The sequence below is a fragment of the Physeter macrocephalus genome, chromosome 8 (genome assembly GCF_002837175.3).
Source record: "Physeter macrocephalus isolate SW-GA chromosome 8, ASM283717v5, whole genome shotgun sequence".
Classification (NCBI taxonomy): domain Eukaryota; kingdom Metazoa; phylum Chordata; class Mammalia; order Artiodactyla; family Physeteridae; genus Physeter; species Physeter macrocephalus.
The window spans coordinates 68,971,968-68,993,634 of NC_041221.1; the positions used below are offsets into that span (position 1 = coordinate 68,971,968).

A 21,667-nucleotide genomic window follows, 5' to 3' on the forward strand; every position below is an offset into this window, starting at 1 on the left:
AATAGTCAATAACTTACCTTAACTACAGGTATCTTCTGATTTTAAAAGTTACATATGTTTATCATAGAAAATTTGAAAAACAATGAAAATGAAAACAAAAACAAATCTTACCTACAATCTTAGCCCCAGGCATAAGCACTATTACATTCTTTGGTACAAATTAGACTCACACAATTTAATCATCTGTGTTTTATCTTCTAACAATCAATAATTTGTGAGATTTCATAAACTCCTTTGATAGTGTTCAATACATTATTTTTAAAAGCTGCATTTTTCCATCAATATGAATACAATGTAAAAAAATGTATTTAATCTTATTTTATTAAATAATTAGGTTGCTGCTAATTTTTCATTAAGTATTATAATGTGACGATGGAATATTTCTGTGCATGTACCTATTTGTGTATGTCTTTAAAGTGTATATTAAACATAAAAATTTATCAGAAAATTTACCTTTGAACCTATCTAGAACATTTCGTATGTGAATATGAAATGAATGTCTTCTCTAAAACTTACCTTTTTCTTTTTAACATTTCTATCAGGCAGAGGAAAATGGTCTTCTAGAAACTCACCCAAGGTAACCAAGAGTTTCTCCTTATATTCTTTTATATCACGCATTTTCGTTTTCAGCTCATTAAAGATTCTAAAAGATTTTTTTTTAAATTTAAGAGAATTAATTTGCTGATAAAATACTTAAGTATATATAACTGGTTACTCATAAAATTAATCAAAAACTTTGTTCAAACTTCATTGCTCAAAATAACTAGCTTTATGAGATAAATAGTCTCTAACACATAGGAAAACTAAAAGTCAAAGTATTCATAAAAGATTAGGTAACTTAACAATTGGCAAAAGTCAGGGTAAGACACAATTTCTGATAAAATTTACCTTCTTTTCATCTATGTATTTCATGTAACATAAAAAAGGAAATAATTTCTCCTATAATGAAAACCTAGAACACAAAATCAATACCTTGATTCAGAAAATGTCACAACCTGCTGTTTCAAATCACTCTGTAGTACATTAAGAGATTCCAATATCTGTTGCTGTTCATCCAACCATTTTTGCTCTCTTTAAACATGGAAAAACAAAACAGTATTCAAATAAAACATTAATGCCAATTCAATATATATCAATGATTAATAGTAATTATAACATAAATATACCTTTCTAAGTCTTCCTTTAACTTTTCATTCTTTGACTGAATAGTAGATAGTGCCAATTCAAGATCATGTCTCAATTTTTGGAACTAGAACAAAATAATTAAAATTAATTGCTTAGTCTTTACTCCTGTAAATAGTGATATTTCTGAATGAGAGCGAAATTTACATACTAGGATATATATTCAGAAATCAACAGCAAAAAAAAGCCTAGCAAAAAATCTTTGAAAGGGAAATTATACAGCAGGTACTAAGTTCTTTGTAATATTTCATTGTTAAATTAAAAAATATAAGGGGTTTTGAGCAGTAATTTTTAATTTCATACTGAAAGGCAATTTAATGGTGAATTTTCAGTAACCAGGCAGATTAGGTCTCTTTTCTAAGGAGACTATACAAAACAGACACAAATGAATATCACTCATTCAACAAATATTTATGGATCAGTTGTTGACCACCAGGCATTGATGAAGGAGTCAGGGATGCAAAGATGAACAGAACAAAGAGGTGAATCCAAACAAAGAAACAAACTTGTAACTCCAGAAAGGGATAAATACCATAAAGTAAAAATAGGTCAAAATGAGAGTACAGAAATGAGGAGCAGGGATGGCTCTTTTAGGTAGGTAATGATATGAAAAGACCTTTCTGATCAGGTTACTAACAGTTTAGCAACAGAGAAAGACAGCAAAAGATAAGTCATGTCACCATCTAGCAAAAGACTGTTCTAGGCAAAGGGAATTTTAAGTACAAAGGCCCTGAGGCAGAAGTATGAGGTATCCAAGGAACATATAAGAAGACTGTGTTTAGGGAGGGTGGGAGGGAGGGAGACGCAAGAGGGAAGAGATATGGGAACATATGTATATGTATAACTGATTCACTTTGTTGTGAAGCAGAAACTACCACACCATGGTAAAGCAATTATACTCCAATAAAGATGTTAAAAAAAAAAAAAGAAGACTGTGTGGCTATAGGGGATTACAAAAAACTAAATTTTTTCTAGTATCCTTTTGTTTCTAGAACACATTAGCTAGTGTTCCATTCTCCTGATATTAAGGGTTTCCATTAGCTTCTTATAAATCTAAATCTGTAATAATATAAAATTGTATATTATAAACCCTAGAGCAACCATGAAAAAAAATGAAGAGATATACCTAATAAGCTAATAATGTAAATAAAATGCATTTATTTTGAAAAATACACAATTAATCCAAGAAAGTGGGAAGAGAGGAGAATAGGAACAGAGAAAATGTAGGACAAATACTAAAGAAAAATCAAGTATGTACATTTTAATGCAACCATGACATTACATTAAATATGATCCAATAATGGAATTAAATTAAAATAATAATCAAGTTATTTGTAGTGAGGTGGATGCACCTAGTCTGTCACACAGAGTGAAGTAAGTCAGAAAGAGAAAAACTAATACCATATGCTAACGCATATATATAGAATCTAGAAAAATGATGAACCTAGTGGTAGGGCAGGAATAAAGATGCAGACATTGAGAATGGACTTGAGGACACAGAGGGGAAAGGGAGGCTGGGATGTAGTGAGAGAGTAGCATTGACATACATACACTACCAAATGTAAAATGGATGGCTGGTGGGAAGCTGCTGCATAGCACGGGGAGATCAGCTTGGTGCTCTGTGACCACCTAGAGGGGTGGGATACAGAGGGTGAAAGGGAGGCTCAAGAGGGACAGAGTAAAGTAAGTCAGAAAGAGAAAAACAAATACCGTATGCTAACGCATATATATAGAATCTAGAAAAATGATGAACCTAGTGGTAGGGCAGGAATAAAGATGCAGACATTGAGAATGGACTTGAGGACACAGAGGGGAAAGGGAGGCTGGGATGTAGTGAGAGAGTAGCATTGACATACATACACTACCAAATGTAAAATGGATGGCTGGTGGGAAGCTGCTGCATAGCACGGGGAGATCAGCTTGGTGCTCTGTGACCACCTAGAGGGGTGGGATACAGAGGGTGAAAGGGAGGCTCAAGAGGGAGGGAATATGGGGATATGTGTGTGCATATAGCTGATTCACTTTGTTGTAAGGCAGAAACTAACAAACACAACATTGTGAAGCAATTATACTCCAATAAAGATGTATGAAAAAAAAAAAAGAGCTAGGTAACTTGCCTGAGGTTTCACAAATAAAAAGTGTCAGAGCCCGTACTTTAAAAAAAAGAAAAGAAAAAGAAATAGTTCAGTATATAAATTGCAATTCACTATAATAACTGCACTAATAAAACTTTTAAAAAGTTCAAAAAAAATAATCAATCATAGAAAGGTACCTGGAAAAATGTGCAAATATTTGGATACTAAAAACACACTTCTAGATAATCCATGGGCCAAAGATGCAATCAGCAGGAAAATAAGAAATTACTATGAACTGTCTGAAAATGAAAAGGTTAAATTTTCTGGAATAAAGCAAAAGAAGTACTCAGATGAAAATTTACACCACTAAAAGCCTGTATTAGAAAGAAGAAAGCCCTCAAATTAATGACCTCAGCTTCCACCACAAGAAACTAGAAAAAGAGCAAATAAAACCAAAAGTAAGCTGAAGAAAAAATAATGGTAAAAGTTTTAAATCAATGAAATAGAAAAACAAAAAGAAAAACAGGGAAAAATCGATGAAACCCAAAGCTAATTCTTTGAGAAGATCAATAAAATTACCCAGACTAATTAAAGGAGAAAAAAAGGACACAAATTACCAACATCAGGAATAAGAGAGGGGGCGTTGCTACAAACATTAAAATAGTAATGGGGGAATGCTATGAACAATTTTCTGTGAATAAATTTGACAAACTAGATGAGACAAACTCTTTCAAAGTCACAAACTACCAAGGTTCATTCAGAGAAAGATAACCTCACTAGCCATACAGAAACTGAATATTTAGTTTAACATTTTCCCACCAAAAAATTTCTAACCTCAGATGACTTCACCTATAAATTCTAAGAAACATTTAAGGAATAAATAATACTGATTCTATACAAGCTCTTTTGAAGAGAGAATACTTCTGAAATCATTCTATGAGCTTGGTATTACCCTGATACCGAAGCCTGAAAAAGATGTCACCAAAAAAGAAAACCACAGACCAATATCTCTCAAAAACATAGACACAAAAATCTTAATAAAATTTTAGCAAATTAAATCCATCAATAAATAAAAAAGATTAATACATTATAGCAATGTGGGATTTATCTTAGGAATCAAGTTAATAGTTGAAATCAGTGAATTTAGAAATAAGTGACAAAATTCAATACTAATTCATGATTTGAAAAATTCTTCATAAATTCTAATAAAAGGTAATTTTCTCAACTTTATTAATGGCATCTATGAAAAACCTACTGCTAACATCACACTTAATGGTCAAAGAGTGAATGCTATCCACTAAGATCAGGAACAAGGTAAAAATGTCCATTCTCCCCACTTTTATTCAATACATTACTAAATATTCTAGGACAGTACAATAAGCCAAGAAAAAGAAATAAAAAGCATCCAGATGGAAAGAAATAAGTAAAACTGCCTTTGATCTCAGATGACATGACTAGCTATGGAGAAAATCTTACAGAGGACTTCCCTGGTGTTCCAGTGGTGAAGACTCTGTGCTCCCAATGCAGGGGTCCCAGGTTCAATCCCTGGTCAGGGAACTAGATCCCACATGCATGCCGCAACTAAGAGTTTGCCTGCCACAACTAAAGACCCCATGCAGCCAAATAAATTTAAAAATTAATAAATAAATTAATTAATTGAATATAAAAGAAAATTCTACATAATCTACAAAAAAGCTACTAGAATAAAGGGGTTTATCATGCTCACTAGATACAAGATCGACATATAAATATTAACTGTATTTGAATGTATCAGCAATAAATAATTGGAAATTGAAATTTTAAAAAAGAATACCATTTTAATAGCACCAAAAATATGAAATACTAAAGGGATGAATCTGACAAACATATACAAGACCTGCACACATCTTTTTTCTTTTTTCTTTTTTTTTTTTGCCGCACCCTGTGGCATGCAGGATCTTAGTTCCCCAACCAGGGATTGAACCTGTGCCCCCTGCAGTGGAAGCGCAGAGTCTTAACCACTGGACTGACAGGGAAATCCCTCAAGACCTGCACACTTCTATCACAATTTATAAAGTCTTTTTTTTAATCATGAATTAATATGGAATTTTATCACTTATTCTTTCTGAATTTATTGAAATGATAACATGCTTTTTTTCTTTTTTAGTCTGTTGATATAGTGAATTACAAAACATTGGTGAGACATTTTTAAATAAAAAATAAACGGAGGCCTAAATAAATGCAGAGACCATATAGTGCTCATGGATCTGACCTGAGACTCAATATGTCTCTTCTCAATTTGAACTACAGATTCAGGGCAATCTCAGTCAAAATTCCAGTAAGCTTCTTTATGGGATAGAATGACAAGCCAACTCTAATTTATATGAAAATATGAAACAATGTTGGTAAAAAACAAAGTTAGGGAACTCATACTACTTAATTTCAAGACATTACAAAGCTTCAGTAAACAAACCAACACAGTACTGGCCTAAAGACAGAAATACAGAACAAAGGAAGATATATCCACCACATAGGATGGAGAACAAATGGAGAGTCTAGAAATAGATCCACACATATATGATCAATTAATTTTCAACACATATGCAAAGGAAATTCAAAAGAAAAAGATAGTGTTTTCAACAATATGTGCTAGAATAATTAGTATCCACTTTAAAAAAAAGGGAACCTTTATCAATAACTCATTCCACATGCAAACGTTATTCTAAAATGGATCATAGATCTAAATGTGAAACCTAAAATATTAAAATTAAAAAAAAAATGCAAGAAAGTCTTTGTGACCTTAAGTTGGGCAAATATTTCTTATATTTGAGCACAAACCTTAAAACAGGGGTCCCCAATCCCCGGGCCACAGACAGGAACTGCACAGCAGGAGGTGAGCGGTGGGTGAGCAATCGAAGCTTCCTTCATTGCCACTCTCCATTGCTCTCCAATGCTCACATTACCATCCCACCCCCAACCCCAGTCTGTGGAAAAATTGTCTTCCACGAAACTGGTCCCTGGTGCCAAAAAGGTTCGGGACTGCTGCCTTAAAATAAAACTTGATAAAGTAGAGTTAATCAAATTAGGAAGATATTATTTTATTAAATTCTCTTTGTTCCCTGAATTGCCTCTATTTTCTTAAGATTCATCTTCGTCAATTGTTTTGGGTTTCTGCCTTTCCGTTTGGAGGCATTTCACAAATGTCAATGATCATCGGCTGGCCATTCAACATTTTCTTTTAATTGAAGTATAGTTGACATACAATACCTTATGTTACAGGTGTAAAATAGTGATTCACAATTTTTAAAGATTATATGCCACTTATAATTATTATAAAATATCAGCTACATTCCCTATGTTGTACAATATATCCTTATAGCTTCCCCCCCACTGCCCCCCAGCACATCGCACTGCATGCAGGATCCTAGTTCCACAATCAGGGATCGAACCCACGTCCCTCTGCAGTGGAAGTGCAGTCTTAACCACAGAACTACCAGGGAAGTCCCCTTATAGCTTATTTTATACATAACATTTTGTACCTCATAATCCCCTACCCCTATATTGACCTTCCCCTTTCCCTCTCCCCACTGATAACTGCTAGTTTGTTGTCTATATCTCTGAGTCTGTTTCTTTTTTGTTATATTCACTAGTTTTTTGTATTTTTTATTTAGTTTTATTTTTTAAAGGTTATACTTCATTTATAGTTATTATAAAATATTGACTATATTCCCTCTGTTGTATAATATATCCTTGTAGATTATTTTATACCTAATAGTTTGTATCTCTTAATTCCCTACCCCTATATTGCCCCTCCCCGCTGCCCTCTCCCCACTGGTAACCACTAGTTTGTTCTCTGTATCTGTGAGTCTGCTTTTTTGTGATATTCACTAGTTTGTTGTATTTTTTTAGATTCCACATATAAGTGATATCATACAGTATTTGTCTTTCTCTGCCTGACTTCTTTCACTTAGCATAATGCTCTTCAAGTCCATCCATGTTGCTGTAAACAGCAAAACTGCATTCTTTTTTATGCTTCAGTAGTATTCCATTACATATATACACCACATCTTCTTTATCCATTCATCTGTTGATGGACACTTAGGTTGCTTCCATATCTTGGCAACTGTAAATAATGCTGCTATGAACAATGAGGTGCATGTATCTTTTTGAATTAGTGGGGTTTTTTTCTTTTTGGATATATACCCAGCAGAGGGATTGATGGGTAATATGGCAGTTCTATTTTTAGTTTTTTGAGAAAACTCCATACTGTTTTCCACAGAGGCTGCACCAATTTACATTCCCAACAGTGTATGAGGGTTCCCTTTTCTCCACATCCTCACCAACACTTGTTATTTGTGTTCTTTTTGACAACAGTCATTCTGACAGGTGCGAGGTGTTACCTCATTGTAGTTTTGACTTGCATTTCCCTAATGATTAGCGATACTGAGAACCTTTTCATGTGCCTATTGGTCATCTGAATGTCCCCTTTGGAAAAAGTCTATTCAGGACTTCTGCCCAGTTTTTAATTGGCTTGTTTTTTGTTTTGTTTTGTTTTGTTTTGTGGGGGCCACACCACATGGCATGCAGTATCTTAGTTCCTTAACCAGAGATTGAACACATGCCCCCTGCAGTGGAAGCATGGAGTCTTAACCACTGGACTGCCAGGAAAGTCCCAGCTTGTTTGTTTTTTTGATGTTGAGCTGCGAGTCATTTATATATGTTGGATATTAACCCCTTATCACTCATAGCATTTGCAAATGTTTTCTCCCATTCGGTATGTTGTCTTTTCATTTTGTTGATGGTTCCTTTGCTGTGCAAAATATTTTAAGTTTAATAAGGTCCCATTTGTGTATTTTTGTTTTTAATTCCTTTGTTTGAGGAGACAAATCTAAAAAAATATTCTTATGATTTATGTCAAAGAGCGTTCTGCCTAAGTTTCCTCCTAGGGGATTTATGGTTTCTGGTCTTACACTTATGTCTTTAATCCATCTTTAGTTTTTGTATATGGTGTTAGCGAATGTTCTAATTTCCTTCTTTTACATGTAGCTGTCCGGTTTTCCCAGCACCACTTATTGAAGAGACTGTCTTTTCTCCATTGTAAATTCTTGCCTCCTTTGTTGTAGATTAATTGACTGTAAGTGTGTGGGTTTATTTGTGGGCTCTCTATTCTGTTCTATTGAGCTATGTGTCTGTTTTTGTGCCAGAACCAGGCTGTTTTGATTACTGTAGCTTTGCTGCATAGTCTGAAGTCAGGGAGCATGATTCCTCCAGCTCCATTCTTTCTCAAGATTGTTTTGGCTATTGGGGGTCTTTTGTGTTTCCATACAAATTTTAAGATTTTTTTGTTCTTGTTCTGTGAAAAATGCCATTGGTATTTTGATAGGTATTGCACTGAATCTGCAGATTGCCTTGGGAAGTTATGGTCATTTTAACAATATTAATTCTTCCAATCTAAGAACATGGTACATCTTTTCATCTATTTGTGTCACCTTCAATTACTTTCATCAGTGTCTTACAGTTTTCTGATTACAGGTCTTTTACCTCCTTAGGTGGCTTTATTCCTAGGTTACCTTATTCTTTTTGATGCAATGATAAATGGAATTGTTTCCTTAATTTCTCTTTCTGGTAGTTCATTGTTACTGTATAGAAATGTAACATATTTCTGTATATTAATTTTGTATCCTGAAACTTAACCATATTCATTGAGTTCTAGTAGTTTTCTGGTAGTGTCTGTAGGATTTTCTATGTATAGGATCATGTCATCTGCAAACAGTGACAGTTTTACTTCTTCCTTTCTAATTTGGATTCCTTCTATTTCTTTTTCTTGTCTGATGGCTGTGGCTAGGACCTCCAACACTATGTTGAATAAAAGTTGGTATTCTCATTTAAAGCTCAAAAACAAACTTTGTTTATAAATGGCTTTTTGATGGATGGCCATTCTGCTTTTCACTGGGAACCCCCATATATTAATACTTATAGATCTTTTTTCTCAGGCCATTTAGATTTTCCAGAGATTATTTTAGCTCCAGTCTGAAGCTACTTTTATACCATACTGTAGGACCCCTGGAGACAGATCAAGGGAAGAAGCTGGTACTTCACCAAACAGTATAAAAATGTTAACTTGAACTTTCTGACTTTTGACCTCACACCACCCCTACTAAACACCCAACTTAGTGTGCTGAGTCCAAAGCCTCAATAGTTTAATGTCTCCACACCATATACCTCCGGTTTTTAGGTGTGTGGGTAAAAGTTAGCCTCTTGATTGCAAAAGAGAGAGGGAGAAGGTCTAGTAGTCTGTTCTTACTTTAAAAAAATCTCCTTGTTTTTAGCTCCACACTTGAACCATGAATTTTGAAGTACAAGGTCCCTTCAAATTCAAAGCCTTTCTCTTCAGTTCTGTAGGGCAGATAATCTCTCTTGTCATCGTTACTTCTGTCTCTTGGAACACAGATACTTATCTATTTCCATGCTCTACAACCTTGTTTAAAATTCTTCTTTGCCTCTATCTTCTCTCCTATACTTTGATCTAATAAACTGACACTTAAAAAAAATCTTTATTGACATTTATGTTAAGTTTTGGGGACAGATATACATGTATGATCATTTAGCTATGTTTAACCTTTTTGCTTTTATTATGAAGAGTTTAATCAACTAAAAATTAAGTACAAGAGTAAGGTTTACATATTTAATTCAAAATTCAAATCATCTAAAATATCCTGTTCAATAAAACATAATTAATACAATTTTAAAGTGGTTTCATCTTACTCATTACGGCATGAGCTTATCCAAAACACTTCTAGTTATAAGTTATTTTGGATTACTATAAATTCAGTAACTTACCTCTTCTTTTCCTAATGTTACCAGAACTTCTTCATTCAGTGGAATCACTATAGGAACAAAACAAACCAAAATTATACATATGCTTAGTTAACTCTAAAAAATCAAGAATTTGATTTTGTGGTTTCTGAGATACCCCTTTCCCTTTCCATTTATATATTACAGAACTTTTTATAAGATGTGTACAGTTTTAATGAAATTTTTTAATTTAACATCTTAAACGGCCAACTTATATATCATTTTAGACAAATGTGATATTTATGCATTTTGTTTTCAGTGCCTTTTTCTCTTCTCATTTTATTTTCCCAATCCATCAGAAACAAAATTAATAATCTACAGTGTGTTCCTTAAATATTTCTGTGGTTACATGATTCTATGCATACATATATACATATTCGTACATATTTGTACATATACATGCAAATGTTATTAATTTTGTTATTGCTGGGTTTACAAGAATGAGATAATATCATACACATTATTCTTATTTTCACCCAAAAAAACCCCCATGGAAATCCTGTATATTCATCTGGTGTAAGTCTAATTCATAACTTTAAATCATTGCATAATATTTCGCAGGGTAAATACACCAAATGTGTTCAGGGATTTCACTACTGATTGAGCATTGACTTTGTGTCTAGCTTTTAGCCTCAAAAAACAATGACACAGGAAGCATTATTTTATTTATGTCTTTATGTACTGGTGCTGTCATTCCTGTGGGATAGATTCTCAGAAAGTGAATTTCATAGAAGGAAATGTGTATTTTGAACTTTAAAACAGGATGCTAGATTCTTTTTTTTAATTTTTCTAGAAGCAATGAACAAGAAACAGCAAAAGATACTATAAACTCTTCTAAAATTTTTGCCAGTCTAATGAGTATAAAGTAATATTCCTTAATTAATTTACAGAGCAAAATCAAATCCCTTATACTTAGAAAAGTTCAACTCATACTAAGAAAAGTTTATCTTTCCTAATAAAGTGCTATTTAAATTTCTCAAATGATATGCTACTGAAAACTTTCTAAGCTATTTGCCATCCTAGAGGGTTTTCTAATAGAAAAGAGCTATGTACTTCATAGGCCCTGTATTAGAACTAATTATAGGTAGCCCTAGGATGGCTATACAATGAAAAGGATCTAAAAACATAAAGTTCAAAAATCTCCCTCTTGGCGAGTGTGGCCAAAAGTAGCACTTCAATGTTAAAACAATCATTTCAACAGATACAATATGACAGCCTCTAAGAATATAAAGATTTTAATAATCTTTCTAGTGTGGCAGTGTATGGGATTCACAACCTTAAGCAAGGTAGGTATTTGACCAACAGGTCAGTGTGTTCAGTGCTGGCAGTACAAGGTCTGTATGTAAAAGCTTATGAAAATAAGAAAAATAAAAATTTTAAATTCCCTGACATATAGCATCAAAAAGAATAAAATACTCAAGAACAAATTTAATTTAGGAAGCAAAGAACTTATATGCTGAAAACTACAAAATGGTGCTGAAAGAAATTAAAGACACACAAATGAAAAGAAAAAAACATCCTGTGTTCAAGGACTGTTAAGACTTAATGTTATTAAGATGTCAATAACACCCAAAGCAATCTACAGATTCAATGTAATCTCTATCAAAATCCCAATGATGTTTTTGTAGAAACAGAAAAATCCATCCTAAAATTCACATGGAATCTCAAGGGACTCCAAATAGCCAAAACAATCTTGAAAAAGAACAACAAATTTGGAGGTCTCACACTTCCTAATTTCAAAACTTACTACAAAGCTACAATAATCAAAACAGTGTGCTACTGGCATAGAGACAGAGACATAGACCAATAGAATAGAGAGCCCAGAAATAAAAATCCTCACTGTAGGGACTTCCCTGGTGGTCCAGTGGTAAAGAATCCACCTTACAGTGCAGGGGATGCAGGTTCGAGCCCTGGTCCAGGAAGATCCCACATGCCACGGGGCAACTAAGCCAGCACACCACAACTACTGAGCTAGAGCGCCTCAACGAGAGGGCCCACGTGCCTCAAACTACAGAGCCCACATGCTCTGGAGCCCGCGCACCACAACTACAGAGCCCATGTGCCCTGGAGCCCGTGCGTCACAACTAGAGAGAGAAAACCCGTAGGCCACAACTAGAGAGAAGCCCGCATACCACAACAAAGACCCGACACAGACAAAAAAATAAATAAATATTTTTAAAAATTCCTCACTGTATGATCAATTGATTTTTTTTGAATTTTTGAATTTTATTTATTTTTTTATACAGCAGGTTCTTATTAGTTATCCATTTTATATATATTAGTGTATATATGTCAATCCCAATCTCCCAACTCATCACACTCCCCCCTCGCCTCCCCCCACCACCATCAATTGATTTTTGACAACGGTGTCAGGACAGTTCAATGGGGGAGAGAACAGTTTTCTCAACAAATGGTGCTGGGAAAACTAGATAATACACATGCAAAAGAATGAAGCTGGACTTTCAACTTTCATTAAGTTTGAAAATTTCTAAAATTAATAAAAAGAATTCTTGATCAAGAGGTAAAAAGTCTATTTTAATAAACTAGTGGATTGGTGATAAAGGCCTAAAGTAAATCTGTGGCAGTAGGGCTCAATATTTAACGACCAGCTATATGTGAAATGGGAAAATCTAGAAGAATCTAAAAGGACTCTTAAATTTGTAGCTATCAAATAGATTCCATTCAATGTGTCAGGGAATGGCAATCAGTTCATGAATCTGAGGCATCTGTAGAATAATTTGGAAAAGAAGTCTAGAAGGTAGAAAGATATATAAGTGTGATGTTACAGAGAAGTCTGGTTTGGATATACAGACTTGAAAGTTGTTGTGGAAATTGTGTGTCCTCTCCCTATCCCCCACCCTCTGCCACCCCACCCAAAATCAGATTTTGACGCCCTAATCTCCAGTACCTCAAAATGTGACTATACTGGGGATGGAACTTTAAAGAGGTAATTAAGTTAAAACAAGGTCATCGGGTTGGGCCTTACTCCATTATGAATGGCATTCTTATACAAAGAGATTAGAACACAGACAGGTAACCATGTGAAGACACAGAAAGATGATAATCTATTAGCCAAGGAGAGAGGCCTCAGAAGAAACCAACCCTGCCAACACCTTGATCTTGGACTTCTAGCCTCCAGAATTGTGAAGGAAAAAAAAAATCTTCTGTTGTTTAAGCAACTCAGTCATGCTACTTTATTATGACAGCACTAGCAAACTAATATAGAAGTCATTAATACAGATATAACCCATAAAAACACGAGCAGAAAATATAATGTTGAAATAGCATATGAGTAAGAAGCAAAAATTGCTGAACACAGTCAACTGAAGAACACCAACATTTTAATAGCAGAGTATGAGCAGTCTTTGAGATGCCCAATATAATGCTAGAGGACGCAATAAGATAAACAGTTGAATGCAAATTAAAATCAAAATTGTATATACATACCTATCTGATGTGCTGAAATTAAAAAAACTACAAGGTGAGGACTTCGCTGGTGGTGCAGTGGTTAAGAGTCCGCCTGACAATGCAGGGGACATGGGTTTGAGCTCCGGTCCAGGAAGATTCCACATGCCGCGGAGCAACTAAGCCCGTGTGCCACAACTACTGAGTCTGTGTGCTACAACTACTGAAGCCTGTGCACCTAGAGCCCAAGCTCGGCAAAAAGAGAAGCCACCGCAATGAAAAGCTGGCACACCACAACGAAGAGTAGCCCCCGCTTGCCGCAACTAGAGAAAGCCCACGCACAGCAACGAAGACCCAACGCAGCCAAAAAAAAAAAAAAAAACTACTAGGTGAGTGAAGACACAAAACAATGGTGGACATTGGCATGAATATAATAGTTTAAAACAAGAATGCAGATAAAATTGAGAAGAGAATGAGGAGAAAAGAATCCCAATAACTGGGATAGAGAATGGAGAGTAAACTAAGAAGGGATGGGGGGACCTAAAAGAAAGAGGACAGAGGAGCAGAAGAAAGCAGAAGGGAGACATAAATGAAAAAAGAGGGTACAATCCATATATAAGACCAAATACAGACATACATACCACATAAAGGAATGTAGGCTTTAATAATAGAAAAATATCTCCTAGTTGGGTATTATAACTACAGATTTTTAAGGCTTTTTTTTTTTTAATTTATTTGGCTGCACCGGGTATTAGTTATGGCATGCGGGATCTTCATAGCAGGATGCAGGATCTTTAGATAAGGCATTCAGGATCCTTAGTTGCAACATGCGGGATCTAGTTCCCTGACTAGAGATTGAACCTGGGACCCCTGCATTGGGAGTGTGGCGTCTTAACCGCTGGACCAGCAGAGAAGTCCCCTTTAAGCCATTTTCTATTGCTCAACCAAAGGCAAAAATATAGTTGGCCTCAGTTGGACAAGCCAAAAGGCAACATAAAATCTATGTGGCCCTTATATAAGTAAGTATCTAAAATAATTTCTCTCTTCCACTAGGTAAGTTTCATTCATTAAGAAACAATTTAGTTTCTACTGAGCATATAAAACAGTGTCTGTGAGGATACAGTGAGGGCTGTAATAAAATCTCCATAATCAAGATTACTCTATTCTAATGTGAGACAGATACGTTCATCTATAATAATAATGAAGTATGAAATAATGTGTGTAAAAAAAGAAAAATAAGGTGACTTCCTAATAGCAATGGAAATTAGGCAATTTCAAGAGGGTAAATGGACCTTGAATTCTTCTTGTGATCATTAAATTAATTCACCATTAATTTGTTTACAAAAATTTTGTTTACAAAAATTTGTTTACTAAAAATAAGAATCTTACTTTCAGGAGTTTCTTTCTGCCATTGACTGAGTTCAGCAGTCAAACATTTCACTTGCATAATTAATAATGACAGCTATTTAAAAAAAAAAGAACAAGAGAATAAAACAAAGTCATTTCTTGTGGAATATTCATATTTATTCATAGACGAAAGTGTAGACAGTCTTAATACTTTAACACAAGTTCCTAACATAAATGGTTAACATAATAGCAATCTAAACTATAAAAAATTATCACTCCTAACAGAATTTTCCTTTAAATGGCTTATAAATTGCCATTACACCAGCAATACAGTATTAAAAATGATCAATTCTAACTTCACCATTCAACCTAAAAAAACCTATGTACATTAAGTTTATTCCCTAAATTAATATTCTTTTTAAAAAAGAATGTTATTTCTTGCCAACATTTTTTAAACAAATTTGCTTTAAATATGCTTTTTTTCCTTTCTATGCACTTTCAGAAAAATTGCAAGTATGTTTAATTGCAAGCAGTTAAAAATAAGTTTAAATATCAATACATAAAGACAATTATAAAATGAGACTGGTTCCACAAATCACATATAAAAACCAGTTTTACTACACAATAGTTTGTAAACTGTGTACCCCTTTAACCAAAAATAAATTAGGATAAATGTTTCTAATATTAGGTGATTCCAATCATTGTAAATTTGATAATTATAAATCTGTGTGCTAAATCTGTTGCCTGATTAGACCATAAAATTAAAACTTATGCATGCTTAAATTTAAACTGGGCAAAACTATCATAATGATAAGGTATCTATATCACTTTTCCTGAACATATTAGATTGAAATATATAAAATTACTGATACTTATTTTTGAACCAGTAAAAAACTGTAATTTAACCTCATACTATACTGATGAAACTCAGCTCTTACCTTCTAAAGCCCAGCTAAAGCAAACACCCAAATTATTTCTGATACTGATATAAAATTAAACCCCTTCTGAAAAAGAAAATAACAGTAGTATTTCTAAAGTGATTTAAACACACATATTTGAGAAATCCTGCCATTTTCTCATTTAAATATCTAACTTCTTGCTTTGGAAAATGGATTGAGTTTTAATATTGAAGTTTTGAAGTTAACAGATATGCCAAAAAGAGTTAACAAAGCAAGCCTGAAATTATGCTTAAAGGCCTGCTTGGAAGGTTGGCCCTTAACTGGCATCTGGCTTCAGAAGGTTCCCACCAACCTAACTCACAAGAGTGGCTCTCTGTGCCTAAAGTGTGAGAAAATACAATTTATGCTAAACACCTGCTTTCCTCCTGAGAGTCTGGTATTTTGATAACTGCTAGACAAGGGGTGCCTATGTGACTACCCCCCACAAAAAACTTTGGGCTCTGAGTCTCTAATGAGGTTCCCTGGTAGACATTTCACACTCATTGTCACAACTCATTGGGGTAATTAAGCATGTCTTGTGTGACTCCATTGGGAAAGGCTCCTGAAAGCTTGTGCCTGGTTTCCTCTGAACTTCAACCCATGCTTCTTTTCCCTTTGCTGATTTTACTCTGTATCATTTCAGTGCAATAAATCCCGGCCATGAGTATGACTATGAGTACTGTGAGTGTTCCTAGAGAATCATCAAACCTGGGAGGAATATTAGGGATCTCTAACAAAATAGGAAAAGACTTTTTGTGGATTCTTTAGATAATGTTATTATTGACTATCTCAGGATACTGATTATTTACAACTACATAAGCACTTCCCTCAAAACCAAGTGTTGGCTTACTGACTGAAAATCATTCAGGAAACTTACAGGCTTCATCCCTAGTGACTCTGATTCAGTAGGTCTCAATTTCTACAACATAAGAACCACATTTCCCAAGGAAACCAGATAATTATTTATTTATTGTACAATATTTTTCCAAATAAAATATTCAGTTTTACCCTGTACAAAAGAACACTATTTATTTATTGATGGATAAAAAGCTTTTTACAAAAGATGGCTTAATTTTTTATCACCAATTTTTAAAGATCTGGTGTAACAGGCACTTCCAAAAGTGACAAATTAGTTTTTCCCTCTTTCTCTCTTATTCTCATTTATTACTGAGTATTATTATGCTCATAGATTTTTATGTTTTCACATCATTATAATCAATTGAAGCCATTATTTCCTTTAATGCTCACATGATACTAAATTTGGACAGCCAAGTGCCTTCAATTGGTTCCGATGTCTTTTGACATGCTCCCACTAGTTTTGGAGAACTTTCATTGGAATTATTTGTATATTTAAATCTGTTCTTAGAATTTTTATCACTAAAACATTTTTACCTTTTTATATGGTCAAATGCATCCAAGTTTTCTTTTACCGTGTCTAAATTTCTATTATCAGCCAAGACATTTTCCCCTGGTCTCTAACTAGATTGCACAAATAGTCTCCAGCTTTTCTTGTAAGATTTTCATAGCAATTCATCCAGAATTTATGTTTATATAATGAAAGATAGAAGTCCAATTTCATTTTCTCCCAGATGGATATACAGTTGTACCACTATCACTTATTAACTAATTCATCCCCTTCCCAAAGATTGGAACTATCATCTTTGTCATATTTTAAATTCTTAATCTGTTGCACTGAACCACTGGTGTATCTCTAAACCAATTCCATAGGTCTTTGCATTTTAAAATGAATATTTTAATCCTTTTATTAAGCTTAGGGTAAAATCAGTTAAGATTCCACACAGACAGTAAAATAACTGTGGCTACTGCACCTAACACAAAGTATGACAGTCTTTGTTCTAATTTTTAACACGGTATCGTAATAGAAGCCAATGAGTGATTCACTCAAAGTTGAATGTATGTGTAGTTGTTAAAAGATAAATAATAAAGAATTTATTTATAACAGATTATTCAAAAAGTTTTTAGAATACTCCTCTTCAATCAGAAAGAGTAGAAAATTTTCCAAATCATTAAGCATACTGGTATTAACAAAGCTATTATACTTGGCATAAATATAGATGACACACTTCTTATCTAAAACAATAAATTCCACTTACCTACTTTTCGGAAGAACAAAAAGAATCATACCTGAGCATTTGAATCAGTGAGTGTCTCAGTTCCAACAAGTGATAATTTGTTCTGACACTTGATTTAAAATGTAAAGAAAAACAAGTCACACACTATACACCACAAACAATTCCTTGTCCTTGTCCTTTTATACCAATGTAATATTCCTCTAAAACAATATACAAATATCTGATATATGAGAAGAGTTTGTTTAAATTCTTTACTTCCTAAGCAAGAGGATCAGGAAGGCAGCCAAATAGGACCCAACGTGAACACTTCAAAAGTAAAAGTGGATGCTTAACTCAACACAGAATGAAAAGATGAGCATAAGAAAAACAAAACCAAAAATTAATAGCTAGGGTGAATTAGAAACTAGATAATGGAAAAATGGGAAATAAAAGAACAAGGGGGAAAACACTACAGAAAGATAACAAAAGAGGTAAGAAGATAGTTAAGATCATAAGAAAATAAAGCCATCAGGAGACATTGCTACTATGCCATTAAAAAAAAAATCCATAATTGTTAATAGTGATTATATCTGAGTAAAAATATGGGCAATTTAAATTTTATTTGTGCTTATTTCTAGGTGCAGTATTTTTCCATCAAAAAAAATTTCAGTTTTTTTAATTCAAATTTCTATATTGAAAAAATTTCAAAAGCAATATAAATTATCTTGAAAATACAGTAATGATACAGAGTACCAAGGACATATGTTAAAAAAAAATTTTTTTTAAAGAAAAAAACCCCACTAACCTGCCTTAATCTGAAACCTTACTGGGAAGAATAGGATGTAAAAAAATGTCTGTGGCCTATATTATACATTACACTATTTTAAGTAAAATAAATTTTTACCAGCATACTATAGTGCACCAGAAGTGATTCTACCCCCGTAACTCAGAAAATGTACATACACTTAAAACACAACATCTTCTAAATTAATTCATAGTGTCACTCAAACTCCATAAGTATGTGTTCTCCCCCTTTATATTCTCTATCTTGGGAAATAACCTCACCAACCACTCAATAGCCCAAACCAGGAACCTGAAACTATCTGTAATTCCCCCTCCCCATTTCACAACAATTAGCCTCCAGGTCCTTTTGGTCCAAACTTCTTAGCATCTCTTGAATCCATTTTTCTATTTGCAATGACAAGACTTAGGCTTCAGTACTTCTTACAGGACTACTACTAGAGACTCCTAAATATTCTTTCTTTGTATAGTCTCACTCTTCTGCATCCCATCTTCTTCAAAACCACCAGTTATTTTCTCAGTCAAGATATATCATCTGGTCACTTCATGTTTATAATCCTTTAATCGTTCCCCATAATATACATTCAACAAAATCCTTCATGTGTTGCCCCTAATTACCTCTCCAGTCTCACTCTACATATCCTTCTTCTCCTAATTTACATGTCATACTATTCTACTTAGAGTTCTCTAAACTCTCCCAACATTTATATATTTTGTTCTTTCTGCTTTGTATACCTCTTCCACTTTCACAGGCCAACTCGTATTTATTCTTTAGAAATGAACTCAGTTATTTCCTCTTTAAGAAAGCTATCGGGCTTCCCTGGTGGCGCAGTGGTTGCGCGTCCGCCTGCCGATGCGGGGGAACCGGGTTCACGCCCCAGTCTGGGAAGATCCCACATGCCGCGGAGCGGCTGGGCCCCGTGAGCCATGGCCGCTGGGCCTGCGCGTCCGGAGCCTGTGCTCCGCAACGGGAGAGGCCACAGCAGAGGGAGGCCCGCATACCACAAAAAAAAAAAAAAAAAAGAAAGCTATCTTTGGCCGCTTCAGTCTAGGCTTAGTACTCCTCCTAAGTATAGTCTTTGAACTTTACCACCACACTTCTAATATAATTTGTTATTGCCTCCATTAGATGATAATCTCCTTCAGGGTAGGGACTGCCATAATTTTTTCTCTTTCTACAGCTCACCTAGTATAAAGTTTCTTAAATGAATGCTTATAGGTCTAAAAAATATATAAGTATTTATCATATAATGGCTTTCAGAATCCAGCATAATTATTTCTTTCCTAAGTCTATTATTGAAATAGAATTCAATCTTAGAGTAATTGGGATATCACTTTTATGTCTTGATACTTACTTCTTCCATATCTTTCCACATTTCTTCACATTTTTTAATAAGTTCTTCTTCAGCATCTGTAACATCTTCCACATCTGTAGTACTATCTGGATCTAGATGTTGCTGATTCACTGACATGTGCCTTGTGATTTTCTTAGCCTTGTAAGAAAAACTAAAGTAAAAAATAGTCATTTAATAATATTTGTTGAATATCCATTACCTGTCAGATACTCACCTAGGTGCTAACAATGTAACAGTGAAGAAAATAGGCAAAAATTCCTCCAACCATGGAGCTTACATTCTAGGTGAGGAAAACAGAATAAACTAAAAAGATTAAAACAAATATAAAGAAGCTATAAATAAAATAAGATTTTAAAAATATAGTGTTGCATATCAAATAATTTGTAAGTACACTGAAGAAAAGCAAGACAAGGAAGAAACACAGGGAGTGCTCAGACAGGGGCAATGTAATTTTACATAAGGTGGTCATATAAGGTCAATGAGAGGTTGACAACTTAGCAAAAACATGAAGGAGAGAAGGAAGTAAGACATGTGGACATTTAGGGAAAGAGGCTCCAGCAGAGGGAAATGTAAGTACAAAGGCCTTGGGGAAGGAACATGACTGCTGTGTCCTAAAGCAGTAAAGTAGCCACGGTGATTAGAGCAGAGTAAGGCAGAGAATACAAGATTAGGTCAGAGAGATGAGGATGAGATCATGTGGGCTTTGCAAGTCATTTTAATGACACAGGCTGGGATGTTAAGTGATTAGAGGGTTTTGAACAGAGGGATGACATGATTTGAATTGTATTTTAACATTATAACTCGGGATAACTACAGCCAGTAAGGAGAGAAGTAGGAAAACCAGTTAGAAAGTTACTGCAATGATCCAAGTAAGATGGGGACCAGGATAAGATTGAGAGAGTACAAAATGTCCAATTCTAAATATATTTCCAAGATAGAGCCAAAAGGATTTCCTAACAGTCTGTTTATAGAGTGTCAAAGAAAGAGGTGAATCAATTATTATTTTAAAAGTTTGGGCCTAAGCAATTGGAAAAGATGGAGTTGCCAGTTACTGAGATGGGGAAGATGATAGAAGAAACAGATTCAGCAAGGCATGAGGTGATGCTGATTAAGAATCCAGTTCAGGACGTGCTAAATTTAAGGTGTCTATTAGTGGAGCTTCTATTTAGGCAACTGAATATACATGTTTGCAGTTTATGGGAAAGTTTCGAGCTAGAATTTGAGAGTCACCCACATACAGATATTTAAAGCCATGAGGCTAGGTGAGATCAGAAAAGGAAGAGTGTACAGATAGAAATGAGAAGAGTTCCAGACCTGGAGAGACTGAAGAGATGAGGAAATAGTCTGAGAAGGAGTGACCTAAATAGTCTGAGAAGGAGTGACGCGTAAGTTAAAAGGAAAAAAAGAGTATAATATCCTGAAATCCAAGATCAGTGTTCAAGGAAGGAGTGATGAACTATCAACTACTAGTGATAGGTCAAATAAGATAAAAACAGAGAATTGACAATCTACTTGGCAATATGGATAAGGGACTGTATTTTCCAAAAATAGTCAGCAAGGGCTTCCCTGGTGGCGCAGCGGTTGCGCGTCCGCCTGCCGATGCAGGGGAACCGGGTTCGCGCCCCGGTCTGGGAGGATCCCACATGCCGCGGAGCGGC

The 21,667-nt window shown here is 34.5% G+C and overlaps 1 protein-coding gene across 4 annotated transcripts in view; it reads right to left on the bottom strand.

Moving 5' to 3' along the window:
* The window catches only part of CENPK (centromere protein K), a 38,226-nt gene that overhangs the window by 7,077 nt on the left and 9,482 nt on the right, over window positions 1-21,667 (bottom strand). For 2 of the 4 annotated variants that reach the window (XM_055086597.1, XM_007123058.2), the window contains exons 3-9: window positions 20,010-20,160; window positions 17,927-17,983; window positions 14,886-14,958; window positions 10,077-10,123; window positions 1,167-1,249; window positions 973-1,071; window positions 517-643 (exon numbers count right to left, since the gene is read on the bottom strand). In XM_055086597.1, the coding sequence (XP_054942572.1) occupies window positions 517-643; window positions 973-1,071; window positions 1,167-1,249; window positions 10,077-10,123; window positions 14,886-14,958; window positions 17,927-17,983; window positions 20,010-20,126 (603 nt within the window). In that variant the 5' untranslated portion in view covers window positions 20,127-20,160. Of the gene's footprint in view, window positions 1-516; window positions 644-972; window positions 1,072-1,166; window positions 1,250-10,076; window positions 10,124-14,885; window positions 14,959-17,926; window positions 17,984-20,009; window positions 20,161-20,223; window positions 20,240-21,667 lie in introns of those variants that run through there. The other 2 variants (XM_028492937.2, XM_007123059.3) reach the window with 2 other exon arrangements.